The 21,179-nt window shown below is 40.0% G+C and overlaps 2 protein-coding genes across 8 annotated transcripts in view; one reads left to right on the forward strand and one right to left on the reverse strand.

Moving 5' to 3' along the window:
- The window catches only part of LOC134204729 (parkin coregulated gene protein homolog), a 34,250-nt gene extending 20,846 nt beyond the window's left edge, over positions 1-13,404 (forward strand). Inside the window, exons 2-4 of one of the 2 annotated variants that reach the window (XM_062679521.1) lie at positions 6,431-6,715; positions 6,774-6,923; positions 12,681-13,404. In XM_062679521.1, coding sequence (XP_062535505.1) covers positions 6,431-6,715; positions 6,774-6,923; positions 12,681-12,841 — 596 coding nt within the window. In that variant the 3' untranslated portion in view covers positions 12,842-13,404. The remainder of the gene's footprint in view (positions 1-6,430; positions 6,716-6,773; positions 6,924-12,680) is intronic. The other variant, XM_062679522.1, reaches the window with a different exon arrangement.
- Positions 13,405-13,548: 144 nt separating this feature from the next.
- LOC134204727 (cytochrome b5 reductase 4-like) overlaps positions 13,549-21,179 on the reverse strand; it is a 280,937-nt gene continuing 273,306 nt past the window's right edge. For all 6 annotated transcript variants that reach the window (XM_062679518.1, XM_062679516.1, XM_062679517.1 and 3 more), the window contains one exon: positions 13,549-15,527. In XM_062679518.1, coding sequence (XP_062535502.1) covers positions 15,146-15,527 — 382 coding nt within the window. In that variant the 3' untranslated portion in view covers positions 13,549-15,145. The remainder of the gene's footprint in view (positions 15,528-21,179) is intronic.

The following is a 21,179-nucleotide window of genomic DNA, read 5'->3' on the forward strand; positions in this document are numbered from 1 at the left end:
TGGAAACGGTTTAGTGGGTCGGGGATGTAGTCCTGCCTCCCTCGTTTGCTGCTGGAGGTGATCCCTAACCCCGCACTTCCTGGACAACCCAGGATGTCTGTTGTGCAGTTTCTCCCTCCATTGTTTAGGAAGAAAAAAAAAACACACACACACACACGCACACACAATTATATAATTATCACACAGGGAGTAAAAAACGAACCAAAAAAAACTTTTTATCTAACATGGAGGAAAAATGAGAGAAACAAAAACTTCCTAGAGACAAATTAGAGTATCTTATCAACTTACGGTAGAGAAAAGGGGAATAAAGATAGGAAGTTTCAACTACTTAACTTTTTATTGCTGCGTCGAGAGCTGCCTACGATTGCTGCGGTACGCACCGGACGATAGCCCGTGGCACGAGCAGGGACGGGAATAGTTGATATGTCCTTTTACCATTCATTCTTCCATACAATAAAAGAAAAACAAAACCACGGCATAATCAGAGTGTTTTAATGTACATTTCCCAACACTGGGCACGAGGCCAACCTGACGTATGTATCTACCCGGACACAGCGAACAGATGGCTTGGGCTGCGTTGGTGGCGATGTGTCGATCGACGTCTTCTGCTGTCTGTTAGCTCTAGACAACCTAAGCGCACCCTAATTAGCCGTGCGGTAAGACGCGCGGCTACAAAGCAAGACCATGCTGAGGGTGGCTGGGTTTGATTCCCGGTGCCAGTCTAGGCAATTTTCGGGTTGGAAATTGTCTCGACTTCCCTGGGCATAAAAGTATCATCGTATTAGCCTCATGATATACGAATGCAAAAATGGTAACTTGGCTTAGAAACCTCGCAGTTAATAACTGTGAAAGTGCTTAATGAACACTAAGCTGCGAGGCGGCTCTGTCCCAGTGTGGGGATGTAATGCCAATAAGAAGAAGAAGAACCCAAGCGCACCACGAAGACAATCGGCGATGATGTTTAGCTCGATTGATGCTTACGACTGACTCTGCGCAAGCGTGGTTTAAAAACTATAACACGTAAAAACCATTTTTCACGGATACTCAATTGCATCGCAAATGAGCTCCGCTTCCTAGTCTATAAGCTAAGGATCCTTCAACGACACATAATTCACACGGTAAAAAAAAACTCAGCACGAGAATAAATCCGAACAAGGACCCGGAGGTACAAAACCGCGACTGTATCGCACGGTAGCTCGACACGGAGTGAGTATCTCGGCTTGGAAATAGGACCACCACTTTGGGCTAGTTTTTATCGGCCCAATAATAATTATTTACTAATATTTTTTGACATAGTAGGGGGAAAGACGGCTTTGGCAGGTTTTGTTCTATTATTGGCAGGGGGGTTTTTGTCGACCAAATTTTATGAAATTTGGCCACAATATTCTTTGATATGCAAAGAATGTTTAGGCCAAATTTGAGCCTAGTCAGTCATAAAAAACCCCCCTGTCAATAATAGAACAAAACCTGCCAAAGCCGTCATTCCCCCTATTATTGTCTTGTTTCTTAGTCTTAGAGATCCTGGTGGTTCTATTTTTTGTCCTTTCAGAGGCCTGCAAGTCTGAAGTACGTGGTCCGAAAAAAAATGTGTATTCTCGGCTGAGACTAATTCAGATAAATTCCCCCGGACAGTCAAAATTTCAGGCCGATACAACTACAGCCAACTACAGGCCGAGATACAGCCCTTCTTGGTCATTTTGTATAAAAAACGGCCTCTGGTTTTATAGGTTTGTCCGACACTGTACATCAGCTACGACTTTTAAATTCCTCCCAGAGATGCAGTATAGCCCCAGAATTCAGCTTCAGGTATTAGTTTTGATGGAGATTTGTTTTTGTTAATTAAACGGTCAGTGGAGCACGGTTGATAATAATGTTAGTCGTGAAATACAAAGGCGCATCATCTGTGGAAGTCGTGCTTTTTATGGGCTCCAGACGAAACTGCGGTCACCCGCACCAAAAATGTCATGTACAAAACGATCATAAGACCGGTAGTCCTCTAAGGACCCTAAACTTGGACCATGCTCGAGGAGGACCTTCAAGCACTCGTAGTATTTGAAAGACCGGCGCATAGGATCATCTATGGCGCTGTGCAAGTGGCCGGTGTGTGGCAGCGAAGGATGAACCACGAGCTCGCCCAACTCCACGACGAACCGATTATTCAGAAGGTAGCTAAAGCTGGAAGAGTATGATGGGCAGGGCCTGTTGAAAAAATGCCGGACAGCAGCCCTGTAAAGATCTTATGTGGCAAGCATAATACATTGTGTCCAGGGCGTCGAGAATGCCTCCCACCCAAAAACGTCCCTGACCAGACCAAAAAACGAATTCGCCTTCTCCGGATTGACAATCCTACGCCTTCGCATGAAAGGATAACTGCCCCAACTGTCGAGCAATTGAATTGAATAGCAAATAGTGAAACTTAATGTTATAGCTCATTTTTTTTAGACTTTTAAAAATATTCCAGTGTATTTACGAGGTGCTTCTAAGCATTAAGTATATTTTGTTCCATGATTATGTTTTGATGTTTTGATGTCTGTATGTGTGTATGTATGTATGTGTGTGTGTGTATGTGTGTATGTGTACAAATTTTGTAGACACACTTTTTTGAACTTCCCATTGTCCGATTTGCTCGCAACAAGTTGCAGACGACGCGGAATTCAGTCCCATTGTTTGCTATTGAAAATTAGATCAATAGCTCATCGCAATCAGGAGTTATGGCCAAAAAACTGTTTTTGCGTATAAAAAAATAGCAAAATGTTCTACACTGAATTCACCTAGATTCGAACCGCTGACCTCTGGGGTCGAAAGCGCTTGCTATACCACAAAACCATCGGAACACACATGGTATGGGCAAATATAAGTCGTACAGTATTCATCAAATTGGTATACGTTCATTTCTTTTCAAAGCTACAGAGTTCACTCTGCTAGGGTAACGGTACCAATATTGGAAGTATTATTGAATCAATGAAAGAAAATATATATTTGATAATTCGAAATTGATAGTTTTAATGCATTAACTAATAGACAAACCTTGAATTTGCTAGAAATGAAATTGGATTCATTTCGTCTTGATAATCAATCTAATTTTCTTGGAGGTAAAATGAGCTCCACTATACTGCCGTCGCAAGCATAATCGTCCAATATTGATTTTGCATGGAAGAAAATATGGAACAGCTACGCCTGCGGCGGCAGTATACAGGTAGGACAGCCAATTTGTTTGGGAAGTTATTGGTTACGGGTGCCCTATGGAAATTACTAACAGTAAACTTTTTACGATAGGATATCCGTTCAGTAATTAAAAATCCTCTTCTCTGCTAAACGTTAGACATGACTTTTTTCATGTCTTTTTGCTATCAAGCGCTAAGAAAAGCACAAATACCCTACACTCAGCGAGCTGGACTAGCGAAATTCATAACTGGCGCCTCATGAAGCTTCGACTGAATATTCCAGCGTCGATGGGTGTGTGGTCTACATACCGGCCTCCCGACCCCGACGTCCACGGTTCGAACCCAGTCTGCCGCACTTTACTTTTTTTTAAATGAAAATCGTCGTTCATAAGGCAACATATTGAAATTCATACCGATTCCTTGTGGCAAATTTTCATAAGGCGTTTGATTGAAAATCATACGTCCATTTTCCTCAGTGTATATAACAGCACCGTGCTTTATTCAACACGTTCAGCGAATGCGCCTAAAAGAAGGAATGGCAATGTGCCGTCGCGCAGTGGTGGTCCCCCATACAAATACTCGACTAAACTTACGATTGCGCTTAAAATTTAGCAACAGTAATTTTATAACGCTGAATTCATTTTGAAATTTAAATAGTTACCCGACATATACTATGCTATCCAAAGACTTCCAGAAGCCCATGACTTAGGATCTGCAGCCACAGTAGCGTCTCAATTCTAACCTTGAAACAGTAAATTTTCCGCTTTGGCGCAGCAATGCGCAATTCGCCAAACTAAACACCGTTAAGTAGACAAAATATATATTTCAATGCATGATATCAGTTCTTTCCGATAAAGTTTCTTCAGTTTCTTTTGCGATAAAAAAATTAGTCAAATTTAATTTTCCTATACATTAATGTTTAGGAGATACTTTACAGCATCAACTTGAACCAAGTCACCAAAAATTAAATTTACCAACTACAATTAACAAATTGAGGAATTATCATTGACTAAATGTGCAAAATTAAATTAATATCAGCTTCACGAAAGAACGATTTTGTTTTAGGTTTTGTCTGGGTTTCCGCCACTATGGATCGGTCGGCTTAACCATCGTAGCATCAGCGGCAAGCCGTGCTTCTGGTGCTTCTGTTCTATTTTTACGCATATGCATCTTTCTTTCGTTCAATCAGCATATGGGAGCTCAGCTGGTATGCGTGAGGACGACACTGCATTCGCTTCAGTCTCTTGCCGTCTGATGAATATTGCCGTATAGGAAGCATCACCAACACACATCGCATTGCGTGAGGCAATGTTCTATTTTTAGCTCAGCTGGGTTGAATGTTGATCCGAGCAAATGAGATTTGGGGAAACTGGTTCATGAGTATTACGAAAAAAAAGAAAAATTTGGATAGCTCCGCGGAAATAACGCGTAGAGGGAAATCCCCGGTCTTAAGGTAAATCAAGGTAAATCAAAAGCTATTTTGTTTCTGCTAACTTCTCAATTTATGCATTTATGTTTCATTTCCTACCTCCATCATCTAAAGTTCAGACCTGAATTCTTTCAAATATCCCAAATAATCAGAGGGATTCAATTATAGAAATGTCATGAATATAAATATAAACAATACACACCATTAGGTTCCATTGATTCTTAGCATGGAAAATATAAAAAATATTTGAATTTTCTAGTATTCAAATTTTTCTTGCAATATTATACCACACACCTAGAAAATATGAGTTTTGAAAAAAAGATGGCTAGCACGAGGATCCAACATAAATCCTCTGAATGAGAGCCTATTACGTTACCACTAAGCTATCTTTGTTTCTTGGGAGAACAGTGTTCGAAGAACAAGACTTTACGCGATATGCAATAAATAACTATTTCACTGCATCAAGACATCGGCTGCTTGTGCATACGTGCGGTAACGCACCGGGTGCTGTGCTTTGGTTCGGTGGCATATAATCTGATGTTGAAAAATATAAACCGTTTTGACTCAAGTCCCGAAAAGGACTCATATTCCGAACGCTCGCATTTAAATGGCCATATAAACCTTATTCGCGTGGTTCTTTCCATAGGATATTCATTTCGTTTGCAAAGCATCCGGATTATGTAGGAGAAACTGAGTTTTGGAAGGATTTGGGAAAATTTTTCTATTTTTGGAAGTCAGAAGAAAAAATATTCAAACTTTTCTATAATCCAAGTATGTTTTAGGTCATTTAATAATCTTAGTTCGATCATTGACAAATTACAATGATTCATTCCAGAGGTTAAATGTCAAAACGCATTACAGTGGAGTTCTAGTGCGAATATTTTTCTACAGATTTCCCTAATAGTTTGTTGTTTTAATTCAACTAATAACAGAGTTAAAGCACTAGTTACTAATACTAAATGATAACAAAATTTCGATCAGTCTGTATAATAAGTTACTACAACTAGTGCTATTACTCTGTTATTAGTGCAATAGAAACAACAATCACGTTTGAAATTTAACCTCTGGAATGAGTTATTGACAAACTACTAAATTATCGAACCTATATTACCAAATGATCGAAAACATTCTTGCTACAATCCATAACAAATTACACGAAGGCAAGCTGATAGCATATCAGGTATGTTATCATTACGATATAAAGTATTGCACAATATGAGCTCAAGAATGCTGATTTTGGTAACACTAGCTCTGTCACGCGTAATTTATCAGATTTTGTACTTGGATAGTTTACCTGTAGAGTGATCTGATAAATAGATTTGGATCAGTTTAGAAATTAAAATAATCAATTTTAACCATGCATTCATACCAATTACTGCGAAATGCTTTCCATATAAAGAAAAGCAACCCCAGTAGAATTCTCTTCAGATTTTTTTTAAGTCGGATCAAATTCATAAATCTTGTTGAAAAGTATTTGAATGATAATGACAAAAACGGAACTGCTTATCAGCAAAAATTGACCTTTCTATTCGCTTAACAAATGTGAATTTTCAATTCAATCTATCTTTATTTAGCTATCTTTATTCACGAGATTTTCGACCCTAGGTCGGTTCATCTGATATAAACAAATGTGAAAAAAAGTCTTATTCACCAATTGTTATTTTAAACTTTTCATATATGTTTATCAACCATTTTAAACGAGCGAGAAAGGCATCATCACCGCTAGGTGGATTAATCAGGGTTTTTTATTAATATTAGCTTGATATATTTATTCATAAGTTTAGCTCATGTTATTCGTAAAACAAGAGAAATATTCATATATTCCAAACTTTTCCAGCAGATAAGTACATGCTCCAACCCAAAGCCACTTCCTTCCGGATGTACTATGATCGTGGTGATTTGCCCATCAAGATGGAATACTTAACCGGTGGAGATAAAATCGCCTGGACCGTGGACATCGACAAGCTAGACTACGGCCTCTATCTGCCGTTGTTCTTCGATGGACTGTCGGAAACACGTCACCCGTACAAAACATACGCACGGCAGGGCGTACAGGACCTGCTGTCTCACGGGGGAGACAAAATTTACCCCGTCATACCCCAACTAATTATACCGATTAAGAGTAAGTCACGCCAACCCATTACAAATGCACACGAACAAGAGTTTTATCTTCATTGCAGATGCTCTGAACACACGGAATATGGAGGTTATGTGTGTCACGTTACGGATTATTCAGCAGCTGGTAATGGCGTCGGATCTTATTGGGCCGGCCTTGGTTCCGTTCTATAGGCAACTGCTACCCATGTTTAACGCCTACAAAGTGAAGAACAGTGAGTTTAAATGATATGAGCTATGTCTATATTTGTGTTTTAGTTGTCGTTTTCGAGAGAACGTCATTTTAGAAGCCTTATAGCGTGCAAGTGTGGTAGCACACCCGTCGTCCATTTATCACCGAGCGAGTGCTGCTCGTACTTCGAGTTGACTGCTGTTGAAGCGGCCACTATTTTATTTGAAAAGTTTGCTTTGTGGTGATGACCCTGATGGTAATCGTTCTAAATAACTTTCACAGAGCTAGTGCTCTTCATCAAATTTAGCATGCATACCCGTTATATGCCACTCTTGTCCGTTTATCCGAAGAAAGCGTGTTACTAATAGCTTTCGAGATGGATGGATCATTACAGTAGAAGATAATGGGTTGTAACGAATTTGCGTTCTATAGTTTGCTGACTATTAGTGAGAATTGAACTCCACCCTTGTATTTGTTTTTGACACGCTTTGTATGATTGATGAGAACGATATGGAATTAAAACTGAATATTCATTGCCAAATGAATATATTCGTTATAGATTATAAGGATCACCCACACTTTTTTTTATGAATATTAACATCCAATTTTTAAAAATATTGGCTTTTAATTTTATTGGTTTTTAGCAATGTCTTTTGACTTGTTTCGGATGTTTAAGATCAAGATTTACAATTTCTGCTCTGAATTTATTCATGGCTTTCTACATTGTTTATAATCTCTAAGGGGCCGTACGCTTATTATATAAGCACTTATAAGGAGAGGGAGGGTCTATCGTTTTCTTACCCCAGTAGCATTTTGGTTTTATAATGGTTTTAAGGCACTCTTGTAGAGTAAATAATGGAGTTTTTGAGTCAAGAGTGTTATAAAACTAAAAATGTTACTTGGGTATGCTCCATATAAACATTATTTTGTTTGGAAAAAATCTTACAAGGGGGGAGGGTGGCTGAAAAACCCAGAAAAAAATCCTACGTAATTAGTGTACGACCCCTAACCAGATCTCCAATAAGTCCTGCCCCAATAAGTTCTGCCCGCTACGATTTATATTTATATTCTAACGCTGTTGAATAATTCCAGACTAGCTTCAACACTGTCTTATCAAGTATACAAATAGTCATTACTTTTATCTTTTTCCCGATTTCATCACGATCATTTAGGGGAACGGTTCGGTACTTCATCGCATAGCTCCCATTTCCATCCCATCAAAAACAAAGCAATGAAAAGGAATTTGATTTGTGTTTTATTTTTGTGATTTTTTTTTCAGCAGTGAGCAAGTATGTTAGCAAAAAGAAGCAACGAGCTGTATTTCTTTGTTTTGCGATGAGATAAATATATGTTCAATGAGATGGAAAACGAAACAAAATACAAAAATCATAGAAATCTCAAAAGATAGCTGATTTAACACCCCCAAAAATGTATGGAAAAATGCAGGAAAACCTATACTTTTCTGTAGTGGATGTTTTAAAGATACTGATTTTTTGAAAACAAGCCTCTTCGGATAAAGACACCGTGTAGCATGGTGCGCATGTGCTAATTGAGCCAGGCTGGGCACATACCGGTTGAGGACATTGCAAAAAGCCTTGGTTGGTCCGATAGGTACTTTGGGTTGCACTTGAGAGCGTTTTGGATTACCTTGAGTATCAATTCAACAAAGTTGGATTTGCAAGGTTCGCATATGTCTATTGGATCGGATTGGGTATTTGCCGATGATGAAGACATTGCATAAGCTTTGGTTGATCTGGTAGATACTGTGGGATGAAATCGCATCTCGTATTCCTGAACATGGATCACTGCCTCATTGCGTCAACGATCAATATGAATGAACTTTATTGAGTGTTCAAAATTATGGAGTTTGATGCGTTACAAGCCAGGTTTCAGAAATGATCACTAAGTGCCCAATCAGCACAAAATCGTATATCCCCTTTATATCCCTTTTCCCGCAAAAATATCCTCAAGGCCACATGGAGATCACCTAACCAAGAAACGGAAAACCAAATCGACCACGTTCTAATCGACGGTAAATTCTTCTCCGACATCACGAACGTCCGCACTTACCGCAGTGCGAATATTGAATCCGACCACTACCTCGTTACAGTATGCCTACGCTCAAAACTCTCGACGGTGTACAATACGCGTCGTAGTCGATCGAGTGGCTATAAGACGGTAGACTAGTCCATGCCTACGCGCAACAGCTGGAAGTGGCACTCCCAACGGAAGAGCAGCTAGGCGCAGCGTCTCTTGAAGATGGCTGGAGAGATATTCGATCAGCCATTGATAGCACCGCAACCGCTGCACTTGGCACGGTGCCCAAGGATCAGAGAACCGACTGGTATGACGGCTTATGTGAGCAGTTAGTGGAAGAGAAAAATGCAGCAAGGCCAGATTGCTGCAACACCGCACGAGGGCGAACCAGGCACGATATAAACGGGCGCGGAACAGACAAAACTCGGAGGCAAAGCCTCAGCAGGAATATCGAGACCATGAAGAAACGGAGTAACTGTACCGCGCTAATAACACATGAAAGTTCTATGAGAAGTTGAACCGTTCACGTAAGGGCCACGTGCCACAGCCTGATATGTGTAAGGACATAGACGGAAACCTTCTTACAAACGAGCATGAGGTGATCCAAATGTGGCGGCAGCACTACGAAGAACACCTGAATGGCGATGTGGCAGACGAGGATGGCGATATGGTGATTAACATGGGAGAACGCGCGCATAATTTTACCGCCTTCGGATCTCCAGGAAATCAAGGAGGAGATTGGCCGGCTAAAGAATAACAAATCCTCAGAGGTTGATCAACTACCAGGAGAGCTATTTTCACACGGTGGTGAGGCACTGACTAGAGCGCTGCATTGGGTCATTACCAAGATTTGGGAGGAGGATGTTTTGCCGCAGGAGTGGATGGAAAGTGTCGTGTGTCCCATATACAAAATGGGCGATATAAGCTGGATTGTAGCAACTACCGCGCAATCACATTGCTGAACGCCGACTACAAGGTACTCTCCCAAATTTCATGCCGTCGACTAGCACCAATTGCAAGGGAGTTCGTGGGGCAGTACCAGGCGGGTTTTATGGGCGAACGCTCCACCACGGACCAGGTATTCGCCATTCGCTAAGTACTGCAGAAATGCCGCGAATATAACGTGCCCACTCATCATCTATTCATCGACTTTAAAGCCGCATATGATACAATTGATCGGGCCCAGCTATGGCAGCTTATGCACGAACACGGATTTCCGGGTAAACTGACATGTTTGATCAAAGCGACGATGGATCGGGTGATGTGCGTAGTTCGAGTTTCCGGGGCATCATCGAGTCCCTTCGAAACCCGCAGAGGGTCACGGCAAGGTGATGGTCTTTCGTGTCTGATATTCAACATCGCTTTGGAAGGGGTAATACGAAGAGCAGGGATTAACACGAGTGGTACAATTTTCAATAAGTCCGTCCAGCTATTTGGCTTTGCCGACGACATAGATATTATGGCACGTAACTTTGAGGAGATGGATGAAGCCTACATCAGACTGAAGAGGGAAGCTAAGCGGATCGGACTAGTCATCAACAGGTCGAAGACGAAGTACATGATAGGAAGGGGTTGAAGAGAAAACAATATGAGCCACCCACCTCGAGTTGTATCGGTGGTGACGAAATCGAGGTTGTAGAAGAATTTGTGTACTTGGGCTCACTGGTGACTGCTGAAAATGATACCAGCATAGAAATTCGGCGACGCATGGTGGCTGGAAATCGTACGTACTTTGGACTCCGCAAGACGCTCCGATCGAATAAAGTTCGCCGCCGTACCAAACTGACAATTTACAAAACGCTCATTATACCGGTAGTCCTCTACGGACACGAGACCTGGACGATGCTCGTGGAGGACCAACGCGCAGAGTTTTCGAAAGCAAAGTGCTGCGCATCTATGGTGGGGTGCAGATGGCAGACAGTACGTGGAGGAGGCGAATGAACCACGAGTTACATGAGCTGCTGGGAAAACCATCCATCGTTCACACCGCGGACGACTGGCGGTGGCCGGATACGTAGCCAGTATGTCGTACAGTGACCCGGTGAAAATGGTTTTCGACAACGATCCGACGGGCACAAGAAGGCGAGGTGCGCAGCGAGCAAGGTGGATCGATCAGGTGGAAGATGACTTGCGGACCCTCCGTAGACTGCGTGGTTGGCGACTTGCAGCCATGGACCGAGCCGAATATACCGCACAGGCCACTTCGGCCTTTGTCTGAATAAATAAATATAATACCTTCTCGATCCCAAAACGAATCGATTAGGGAAAAAATCTTCCAAATCGGTCAACCCGTTCGCGAGTTAAATCGTCAGGAAGGAAATCTCAACTCATTTTTATTATATAGATTAACCGACCAAATGAACGCTAATGATTCGACCAACTTCCAAACAATAAGACAAAAAAGTAATTAATTCAAAATACAAAACTCTAGAACAGCAGCATGGTTACAGCAGTTTCTCAATGAAAAGCTAATCCTAGATTAAATATATACCACATGTGACGACCGTCCCTGGTTGAAACAAAACTAGACTCAAAGTAAATTCAAAATTCCATTTTATTCGAGCTTTCGTTCAATTTAATCGATCGAATTTTCAGAGCTTCACATAATTCAAAATTTATTGAAATTCTACTTTACTTTTAGTTAAAGCTAAAATTGTGACGTCACATGCAATTAAATTGGTTAGCCTAAATTATCTATACAGGCCCTATTAGTTTAGTGAACGGTTTGGTCTGACCACAGATAACAGATATTTAAGCAAGAACTAATTTTATTGAAAATCTTGTGTAAACTTTTGAACTGATATACGTTGACTTACTACCGCCATCTACTCAACTGATTGCGGAAGTACATACGGACGCAACTGATAAGCAACCATCGAACGCAGCCAATACGTTTGACAGCTGCATTTGGGCTGCGTTTTACACTGAAATGATTGTCGCGCCATCTCCAACTGATTGCCAATTGCATTCCTATAAAGTTGAATACATTTGAATCAGCAGTTGCGAATGTTTACACACGTATCGGATACTAGCCTCAATATCTGTTATCTGTGGTCTGATCATTCGCTTTGCAAGCGTTCCTAGACGGTTGTTGCATGCAATTTCCAACGTTGAAACGTGAGCGAAAGTGGCTTTGAGGCGTAAGTCGCAGTGTAGGATTCAAACTGCTCGTGTAGAGCAGAGTGTATGTAATTAAGAGTGGCGACATGTGCCGCATTTGACAGGTCTCCTGCTCGTTTGGAACACGATTTTGTATGGGAATGACAGAAGAATTTTATTCCAATTCTGACAGTGTCGCCACTCTTAATTACATACACTCTGGAGAAAACCTGCGTTAGATGTCCTGCGCATCGTATACCCTTGTATTTGGCATCTCACACTAGCGCCTTCTGTTGACATTGTCGTACTAAACTTTGTTTCGTACAACATGCACGTAAGGTGGTGGTAAACTAACTGGGCGATGGATTTCTGTTCTAGCTGTTACGTCTGTTTGTCTGTGGTGATACTAAGGGAAAATTATTATCTATTTCAAACTCAAAACATTTATTAGAAGAACAATTTTTTTGTATAAATTTGTTTTTTTTTTAATCGATGAAATGTGTGGGAAACCAAGAATTGTGCATTACAATATGCCGTTGAAAATCTACTTGAAGAAAAATTGCAATACCCAGGATATTCGCAAAAGTCGGAAAAGTTTGCACGCATAAGTTACTAAAAACTGTTTTCTATCTTATTTTAATTTCCGCTCACCTCACGTCCCCAGTTAATTCCGGTGATGCCATTGACTACGGCCAAAAGAACAACATGAACGTGGGCGATCTGATCGATGAGACGTTGCAGGTGCTGGAGCGCCATGGCGGAGAGGACGCTTTCATTAACATTAAGTACATGGTGCCGACGTACGAATCATGTTATCTAAATTGAAAAGTATTTAGACATTTTACGCTCTACCGTTCACGTTGTACTCAGTACTAGCTTTCAACAGTTCTTATAATTAGCACAAATATTTATAGATAATGCAAAACATGGTCATTAGTATCGATAATAGTATGAATAATTATCATACACGCAATTATTAGAAAAGTGCCAAATTACTTTAGGAAAACGTTTGCCGATATAGAAGAGAAGAGAGGGCGTGGCTAGATTTAAGTTATTTTGAAAAGTTGACCATTACGAAGCAATAGTTAACACATTCGCAATATTCATTGTATCTCTGTATTGTCGGTTACCAAATATTGTAATCATTTTAATTCTAGTTTCTTGCGCAACGGTTTACCAAGTAAGATTAATAGCAGTTCAGAAATAAGATTAAAAACATTAATTACAAGATTGTAAAATTGCAAAAAAAGATTCTTTGTTAACAACAAACCACTGTCAAATTCTAGCTCAATTAGGAAATTTCTCAACTTTCTATAATAGCTAATACAATTAAGCGCTTAAAGAATATATTTCAAAATAAATAGATTTATTTCGCTTAGCTTACACTATATTTTCGCTAGTAGATTTTTAAACGTTTCGTTCTACATTTTTTACATTGATGACCTTTTTCTTCAACTCCTTCGCAAACTACTTAAGATTGGGATTTATATGTGGTGTTATTACAGCTCGACTAACTACCTGGTTTTTGTTGTTTGATATACAAAACAAGACTAGAGCGATTATGTAAGTGTGAAGTAACATGAATGGTAGGTAAACATGACGATGTTTTTATCATTTTTTTCTCCTATCAATAGATTGGTATATCCTTTCTTTTGTGCATCTTATCGCTCTTAGTGCTGACTATGTTTCTTACTACGTTTGTGCCGTTTTCTACTTGCTCAAAGTTGTATTTCTGCCCCCATTATCTGTTTAAAGGCTAGTCAGGATAGTGTCGCATTATTTAACGAATGGACGATGCGAATTGTTTATAGGTTTTTGCTGCTCATTATCGTATATTACAGTATTATCCCGATTCTATCACCCCCTGGTGAAATTTGGGGTGATAAAATAGAAAACGTAACAAAATAAAAAAAAATATTTGTTTCACAAATATGAATCAGTTTATGCCTTAGGAAGGCACAATACGTGAACGGAATCTATAATTTCATGGAAAAATTATTTAACCCTCCAATGCGCAATGTTGTTTTAAAACAACAAACCGAAAATATGTTCAATGTTAATGATTTAAATGATTGTTTATGTTAAAAATATTTTCGACGATTTCTAAAAAAAATCGCCTTGCGCCTTTAAGGTTTAAGCACTTTTAGTGGAATTTATTCAATCGTCTAAAACGAGTTTAGTACTTTCCATTTCATTCCACTACGTTTTGTTACCTTTACAGATACAATGAAAAGGACTAAACTCTAATACTAATACTAATTTCTTGTCGAAAAGGCTTACAAAATTCGTGACAGGTACTCGAAAGGATTAATAAATAACCACAGGCGGTGAATGTTTGTTATTTTATGAAAATCATTGTTGTTTGCGGTTTTATTTACAAAAGTAAAAAGAACGACTAAAATTTTCAAACTTTTTTGGGATGGCAAAATCGGGTTGAAATTGTGATAAAAGCTGGGGTAGCCAAAATCGGGGACTAACAAAATCGGGTCGATACTGTATCGCGAGCACTAATTGGAAAATAGAGCTCCAAAGGAGTTCATTCTCTTTGTAGTACTGGTTTGGTTGCTATCTACCGTGTGGAGTGGACACCCCCTCCTGCCATGGCCCTTATAGTACAAGAGAAGGGAAAGTGAATCTACACTTTTGAAATCAAGTTTTAAGAACCATTACGAATTACTAAAAGACTCTTGCTTTGTTCATTTTATAGTTGATAGTTGATTGAATATGAAGATCTACATTTTCCCTCAAAACATAAAACAAAGTCGAAACGATCAACACTTGTGATGAAATATTTTGGAATTTAAAAATGTATATTATTAATTAAACCGAACCTAAAATTGAGACCGAAAACCCTTTACAATTGTCCATTCATTGTATTATAAACATAGTCCTGACCGAATACCTTTGTTTGTCTATAACAAGGATGGCTCTTTTTCATGTCGGTCGATATTTACCTACTTTACACATTGATGAGAATAAATAAATAAAAGGATTTGTTGGATTTATCTCGATACAGTGACAACTGTTACCCTTACTGCCTCTGCCACTTCAGCTACAGCCATCGTGAAACGTGTTCCATAAAGTTTAACTAAACCTCTAAAGTACTTACCGCGTTCAACCACCATATTTTCAACCTTGAAAGCTGTGCACATGCATCATGTTGTGGCCGGCCTGTTCCAGGTATTGGCATGCCAGCTCGTTGAACGGTTTCGGCCCGCAGAGGCAGACGAATGTTGCCGCCAGCGGGGAATCCACGTTGGTAAGCTGCTGAGCGATGGCCAACGATATGCGACCACGCTCCAACGTGGCGGTTGCTTTCGAGTGCCCGTCGCCGCCACTGGTATCCGCACTGGCTCCAATGATGCTGGTGGAAGACGAAGGACGACTACTGTCATCTGGTTCGGTGGCGGTAGTAGCTACCGCCAAGGACGAAACTGGTGCTGACGCTAACGTTGATGGTTGCAATGTGGTTTGAGTATCAACGTCCGAAAGGCAGTGCTTAACGGTAAGTCTGCATGGACAGAGAAAGATAAGCAAATCCATTATATAATTAGATAGTCATTATGCTTTTCCGGTAACAGCTTTCGATTAGTTATCGTGCATAGTCGAACACACTTGCTCGTTCCAGACATTTTTATAAATATATGCTGCTCCTATCCGAAAAACACTCTTCATGTTGAGGTATTGTTAAAGTTTTCATAGGTACTTGTTTTACATGGGGAAATACAAAAAGAGTCAAGCTAATCAGTCAAACCTGCTGACTTTCTGAAATTCTGCAACTATTTCGTCAGACCTTTATGCAAAATGTGTTTTTACCTAGGGGAGAGCGGTCCAAAATGCACCCTTTAAGCTTTTTTAATGTTTTCACCCATATAAACAAAAATACCCAACCATTTCAACGTATGGGTGCTAAAATTATAAACCCAGCTACATTTCACAATGATCTTCTATTCAAAACAATAAGGTTTTCATGACTTTCTAACGCCTTTAAAAAATGTTTTAAACATAGGCCTGGGGAAAAACGCACAAATGGTGGTCTTTTTTTTTTAACGAAAATAATGGAAATCTGCAAACAGACACCTGGGGAGGCGATTCCAGGTAGTGTGGGGATGGGATCACCACTCCCGACCCACTAAAACCAACTCCTTCCTCTCCAGTCATTCCCCCGGCCCGCAATTAAGCAATACTTCGGGGAGATGACTATTGGGCATTGCGCCCCCTTCATGACGTACACAAGTGCACGTATGCGCCTCAACTCTTCGACACTCCCCATGCAACACATTTGCACAAGACATACTGGCACCACATGTGCCCCAACACTCACCTGCCTATGCCGCTTGAATGACTGCAAGGGACCAACTAACAGGTACCCTGCAGGGGGTACCCCATGCCGCCATCTCACAACATAGACAGTCCTCACTCAGTGTGGTGTTCACCCCGTCCTGCAACAGGGTGGCACCACTTGTCTACCAAGCCGGAGGCGACCCTAGGTTGGTGGCTCCTATGCCGCTCCTACTTCAGCTACGAGGCAGACCCGGAGGCGACCCTAGGTTGGTGGCTCCTATGCCGCTCCTACCTCAGCTACGAGGCAGACCCTTTCATGTCTCCTATTTCTGAGGTGCCGCAGAAGCATCAACCCCCCGACACTCCTGCCAGTCATAGCGAGACTTTCGTGTCCCCTACTTCTGAGGTGCCGCAGAGGTATCTGCCCTCCGACACTCCTGCCAGGCCTAGCGAGACTTCACTCAGTCCGTCCCTAGCAGCAGGATCACACTACTGCCTAAGCAGCCACTCTGACCATACGTACCGTGCGAGTCTGACTTGTGTGCTCACTCATACATTCAGTCCCAATCACTTGCACCACTTGTGCACCACTCTCCTGACATTCAGTCACTCACTCAGTGGGGGTTGTGATACCCCCATCTCCCATTTTTTTTTTCCACTCTGTGCACCTCCTGTGCATCGTTTGGGCGTGGAACACCCGGCACGTCAAGCGTGCCTAACACTCACCTACCCAGGCTTTGATCCTGCCAATAGGTCCCCGTTAGGTACTTTGCTGGCAGCACCCACCTATTGACATTTCGAAGCCCAGGTAGTCCTCAGCCAGTGTGGTGGTCTCCCCATCCTGCAACGCACACTGGTTCAGGAGCCCCCAAAACGTGCGTTTTTTAGTTTTCGACCTGAAAACTACATTTTAGAGTCATGATGTCTTCAGAAGAGTTGAAGGATGTTTCTTGGGCTTTCTTTTGATAAGAAAATATCAATGATCTATCCACCTTAAAGGGCGGTATGAAATAAAAAATTTACGCAGATGTGGTTGTTCTCTGCAATGTTGTAAAGAATGTGAATTGGAACATCTTTTCTGAAGACACAATATTAGACAAACGGTTTTGTAAGGAATTAGAGCACGTTTTGTATGAATGACCCCCAAAAATCATATTTTGAGCATAACTTTTTTGGAAATTATTTTAGCACTATGGTTTATTCCAGAAAGTTGTGCATAATGACAAAAAACATGTTTGTCTAGAAGACTACTTTGATCTATCTTAAAACCTGTCAAAGTTATTAAGGAATCTTTAGAAAAAATAGTCAATTTTCACATCAAAACACCATGGAAAGCGGCAAGAAGCGGCAAGCCAAACAGCCACCATCTGAAAGATTCGGTTTTAAGCTACCGAATACACAATGTTCTGTTTTGTTCCATCGTGTTCCACTATTGTTTTGAATCAAATTAAAATAGCCCTTAATGTACGTTTTTCAGTACAAGTGTTACGTAAACAATGAATTATTGGCAGTGGCTGATTTTCTACCCGCCGCTGCCACATCCAGGCGCTATCGTATATGCGCAAATAGCCAGCATGAGTGATACACCAGAAAATTGTATGGCGAAAGGCATCTAAGGCGTGATTTCTCAGTAGGAACTTTTCACGAAAAACTATTAGGTACCAGTTGTATAGGAAGGTGTTCGCTACGCCTACCAAATATTTTTTCGATGAAGGTGCTTAATTTTGAGAAATCGAATCTTAGATACCTTTCGCCATATTGATTTCGGAAAGTTAACTCTTAGTGTGCCGCTGTAAGCACGCTCAAAGCAGGTGATTCATTAAAAAGTGGCTAACATGATTAGTTATTTATTGCATGGTTACAATCTCGACAAATGACAGCCATTCGTCTTAAATGTGGCTGTTTAGTCTTGATGGAGATTGTAACTATGCAATAAATAACCAATCATGTTAGCATTGTTAGCCACTTTTTAATTGTTTACATAACAGTTGTACTGAAAAACGTACATTAAGGACTATTTTAAGTTGATTCAAAACAATAGTGGAACACGACGGAACAAAACAAAACAATGTGCATTCGGTAGCATAAAACCGAATGTTTCAGATGGTGGCTGTTTGGCTTGCCGCTTCTTGCCGCTTTTCATGGTGTTTTGATGTGAAAATTGACTATTTTTTCTAAAGATTCCTTAATAACTTTGTCAAGTTTCAAGATAGATCAAAGTAGTCTTCTAGACAAACATGTTTTTTGTCATTATGCATAACTTTCTGGAATAAACCATAATGCTAAAATCATTTTCTAGAAAGTTATGCTCAAAACATGATTTTTGAGGGTCATTCATACAAAACGTGCTCTAATTCCTTACAAAACCGTTTGTCCAATATTGTGTCTTCAGAAAAGATGTTCCAATTCACATTCTTTATAACATTGCAGAGAACAATCATTGCTTTTGTACATCTGCGTAAATTTTTTATTCCATACCGCCCTTCAAGGTGGATAGATCATTGATATTTTCTTATCAAAAGAAAGCCCAAGAAATATTCTTCAACTCTTCTGAAGACATCATGACTCTAAAATGTAGTTTTCAGGTCGAAAACTAAAAAACGCACGTTTTGGGGGCTCCTGACGGGGGTCGCACCACTTACCTTACATGTCTCCGATTTCTGAGGTGCCGCAGAAGCATCAACCCCCCGACACTCCTGCCAGATGCAGCGAGACTTTCGTGTCCCCTACTTCTGAGGTGTCGCAGAGGTATCTGCCCCCCGACACTCCTGCCAGGCCTCACCAGACCTCAGTCATTCTAACACTACCGACCATGCGTACCATGCGAGACTTACTTGTGTGCTCACCCATACACTCGGTCCCTCACTCTGTGGGGGTATTACGAGTAAATTACTCGTGCTGGTAGTTTTCGTGACTGTCATGTGAAAGCGAAAACAATGCATTTTCATTTTCAAGAGACCAAATGAAAATGTAGCCGTCTCCCGGTCACCTGTCACATTACAAGCAGTCATGATGGGAATGTTGCTTTGTTTTGAAATCTAAATTTCCAAATAGTTTTAATAGATCTATGCAAATAACGATGACTAGTCGATAAAATGATTGTATTGTTTTTGATTTTAGAGTTAGAAGTAACATTATTGAAGAAGAAAAAGGTTTTTACAATAGTTTGATGCGCTTTCATGAAATAAAAATCCGTGAAAATTTAGCAGAATTCCTTTCATTGTTTATGTTTTCTATGAAAGCGGGAGAAAATAAAATGTAAATATCGCGTGACCTCTCTCAATGAAAACGAAAATCTCAGTACTGGCAGTGATATTAATTTTCAACATATAGCATAATGAATTACTGAAAAAGTTTGAAGACATAAGAGTTATCTCCCATATTCACCCTATCATAATGAAATATGTGGAAGACAAAATTTAGGGACAAATTTAGTATTTGTTTCTCATTTCTGAGAAAGATTTCTTTGTTGCAGTTGTATTGCACTTGGTGTTGATTTTGAAAAGGGAATATCTAATTGAAATGAAAGCATCAAATTAGCTTGATATGAACAACGACGGAAAGCCAATCAAAGCAATCGTGGTACTTTGCCAGCAGTCAAAGACATGTGATCAACCATCACGGACTGGAGTGACAGTTTTCCATCAGATTTCTACTTGCCTATCAGCATGATAATATCCACAATACCCATCAGCATCCGAGAAAGATTCTCATCAGAATCCGAGAGGAATTCCCATTAATTCCCCCAAGAAGGTACTGGATAAGGAAAGGTTAAGGTGAATTGGTCAGTATGCTCGGTGAGCGCAAACCAACAACCTCAGGCCTGCTTCAAGTGCATGGATTACGGACATAAATCATATGACCAGATAGCAGTGTCAGCCACCCTGTCATTTTTTATCATAGCAATCAAATAAATGCTCAATCAGTTCAAACTGATTTTTGAAACATATTTGATGGAGAAAGGATTTGTATACCGCCAGCTGTCCGGAGTATGGTACAACTTGCAGAATCTGGTCTGCCCTCTGAACTTCCGTCAACCCGCAGAAGTCGTGAAAATCAGCAGGAGCGGTGAAGGTAACGCTGTCGTAATGCGATCCCGTATAATACATAGATATTTTCCGAGTCGTGGTGGAATCTTGGGAGTACTCTCTTGAACGGCCGGTACGTTTATCCCAGATAACCAGGCTGGCATTAAATAGCTCGCAAGCCACAGAAAGGCACTCTTCCCCTCTCCAAAACCGATCTTGGGACAGCAGATCTAGATATCTCCACATTCGGTCTTGTGTGTCTATGAAGCCATGCTCAACGAAATCTTCGGCAAATGGAATGAAGTACATCATCAAGTACATCAATCAAGTGCAATAGGCAGCAACATAAAAATTCCATAGAAAATTAGAAATTTTCCATCAACAATTAGGAAATTGCCAATTTAGAAATCAGGGTATGAGCAATAAATAAATTTAAATTTTCCACTACTAAAACAAAATTTCCATAAACAATTAAGAATTTTCCACAAAACAAAAATAAATAAGCACTTTTAAAAGCAAAAATAGCAATTATAAAAAAAAATCCATAAAGAAATCAAAATGTTCCACGATAAAATACAAAATTTCCATAAATAAATCAATATTAGCAATAAACAATTACAAAATGTTCCACAAAATAAATATTTTTTTTCCATAAAAAAAAATTTTTTTCACGAGATGATCAATAAAGAGCAATAAAAAAATAAGAAAATTTCCATTTATTTATGGAAATTTTGTATTTTTTTCGTGAAACATTTTATTTTTTTATGGAAAATTCTTCTTTTATAATAGCAATTTTTGCTTTCAAAAGTGATAATTTATTTTTGTTTTGTGGAAAATTCTTAATTGTTTAT

The sequence above is a fragment of the Armigeres subalbatus genome, unplaced genomic scaffold (assembly GCF_024139115.2).
Source record: "Armigeres subalbatus isolate Guangzhou_Male unplaced genomic scaffold, GZ_Asu_2 Contig857, whole genome shotgun sequence".
In the NCBI taxonomy this organism is placed as follows: Eukaryota; Metazoa; Arthropoda; class Insecta; order Diptera; family Culicidae; genus Armigeres; species Armigeres subalbatus.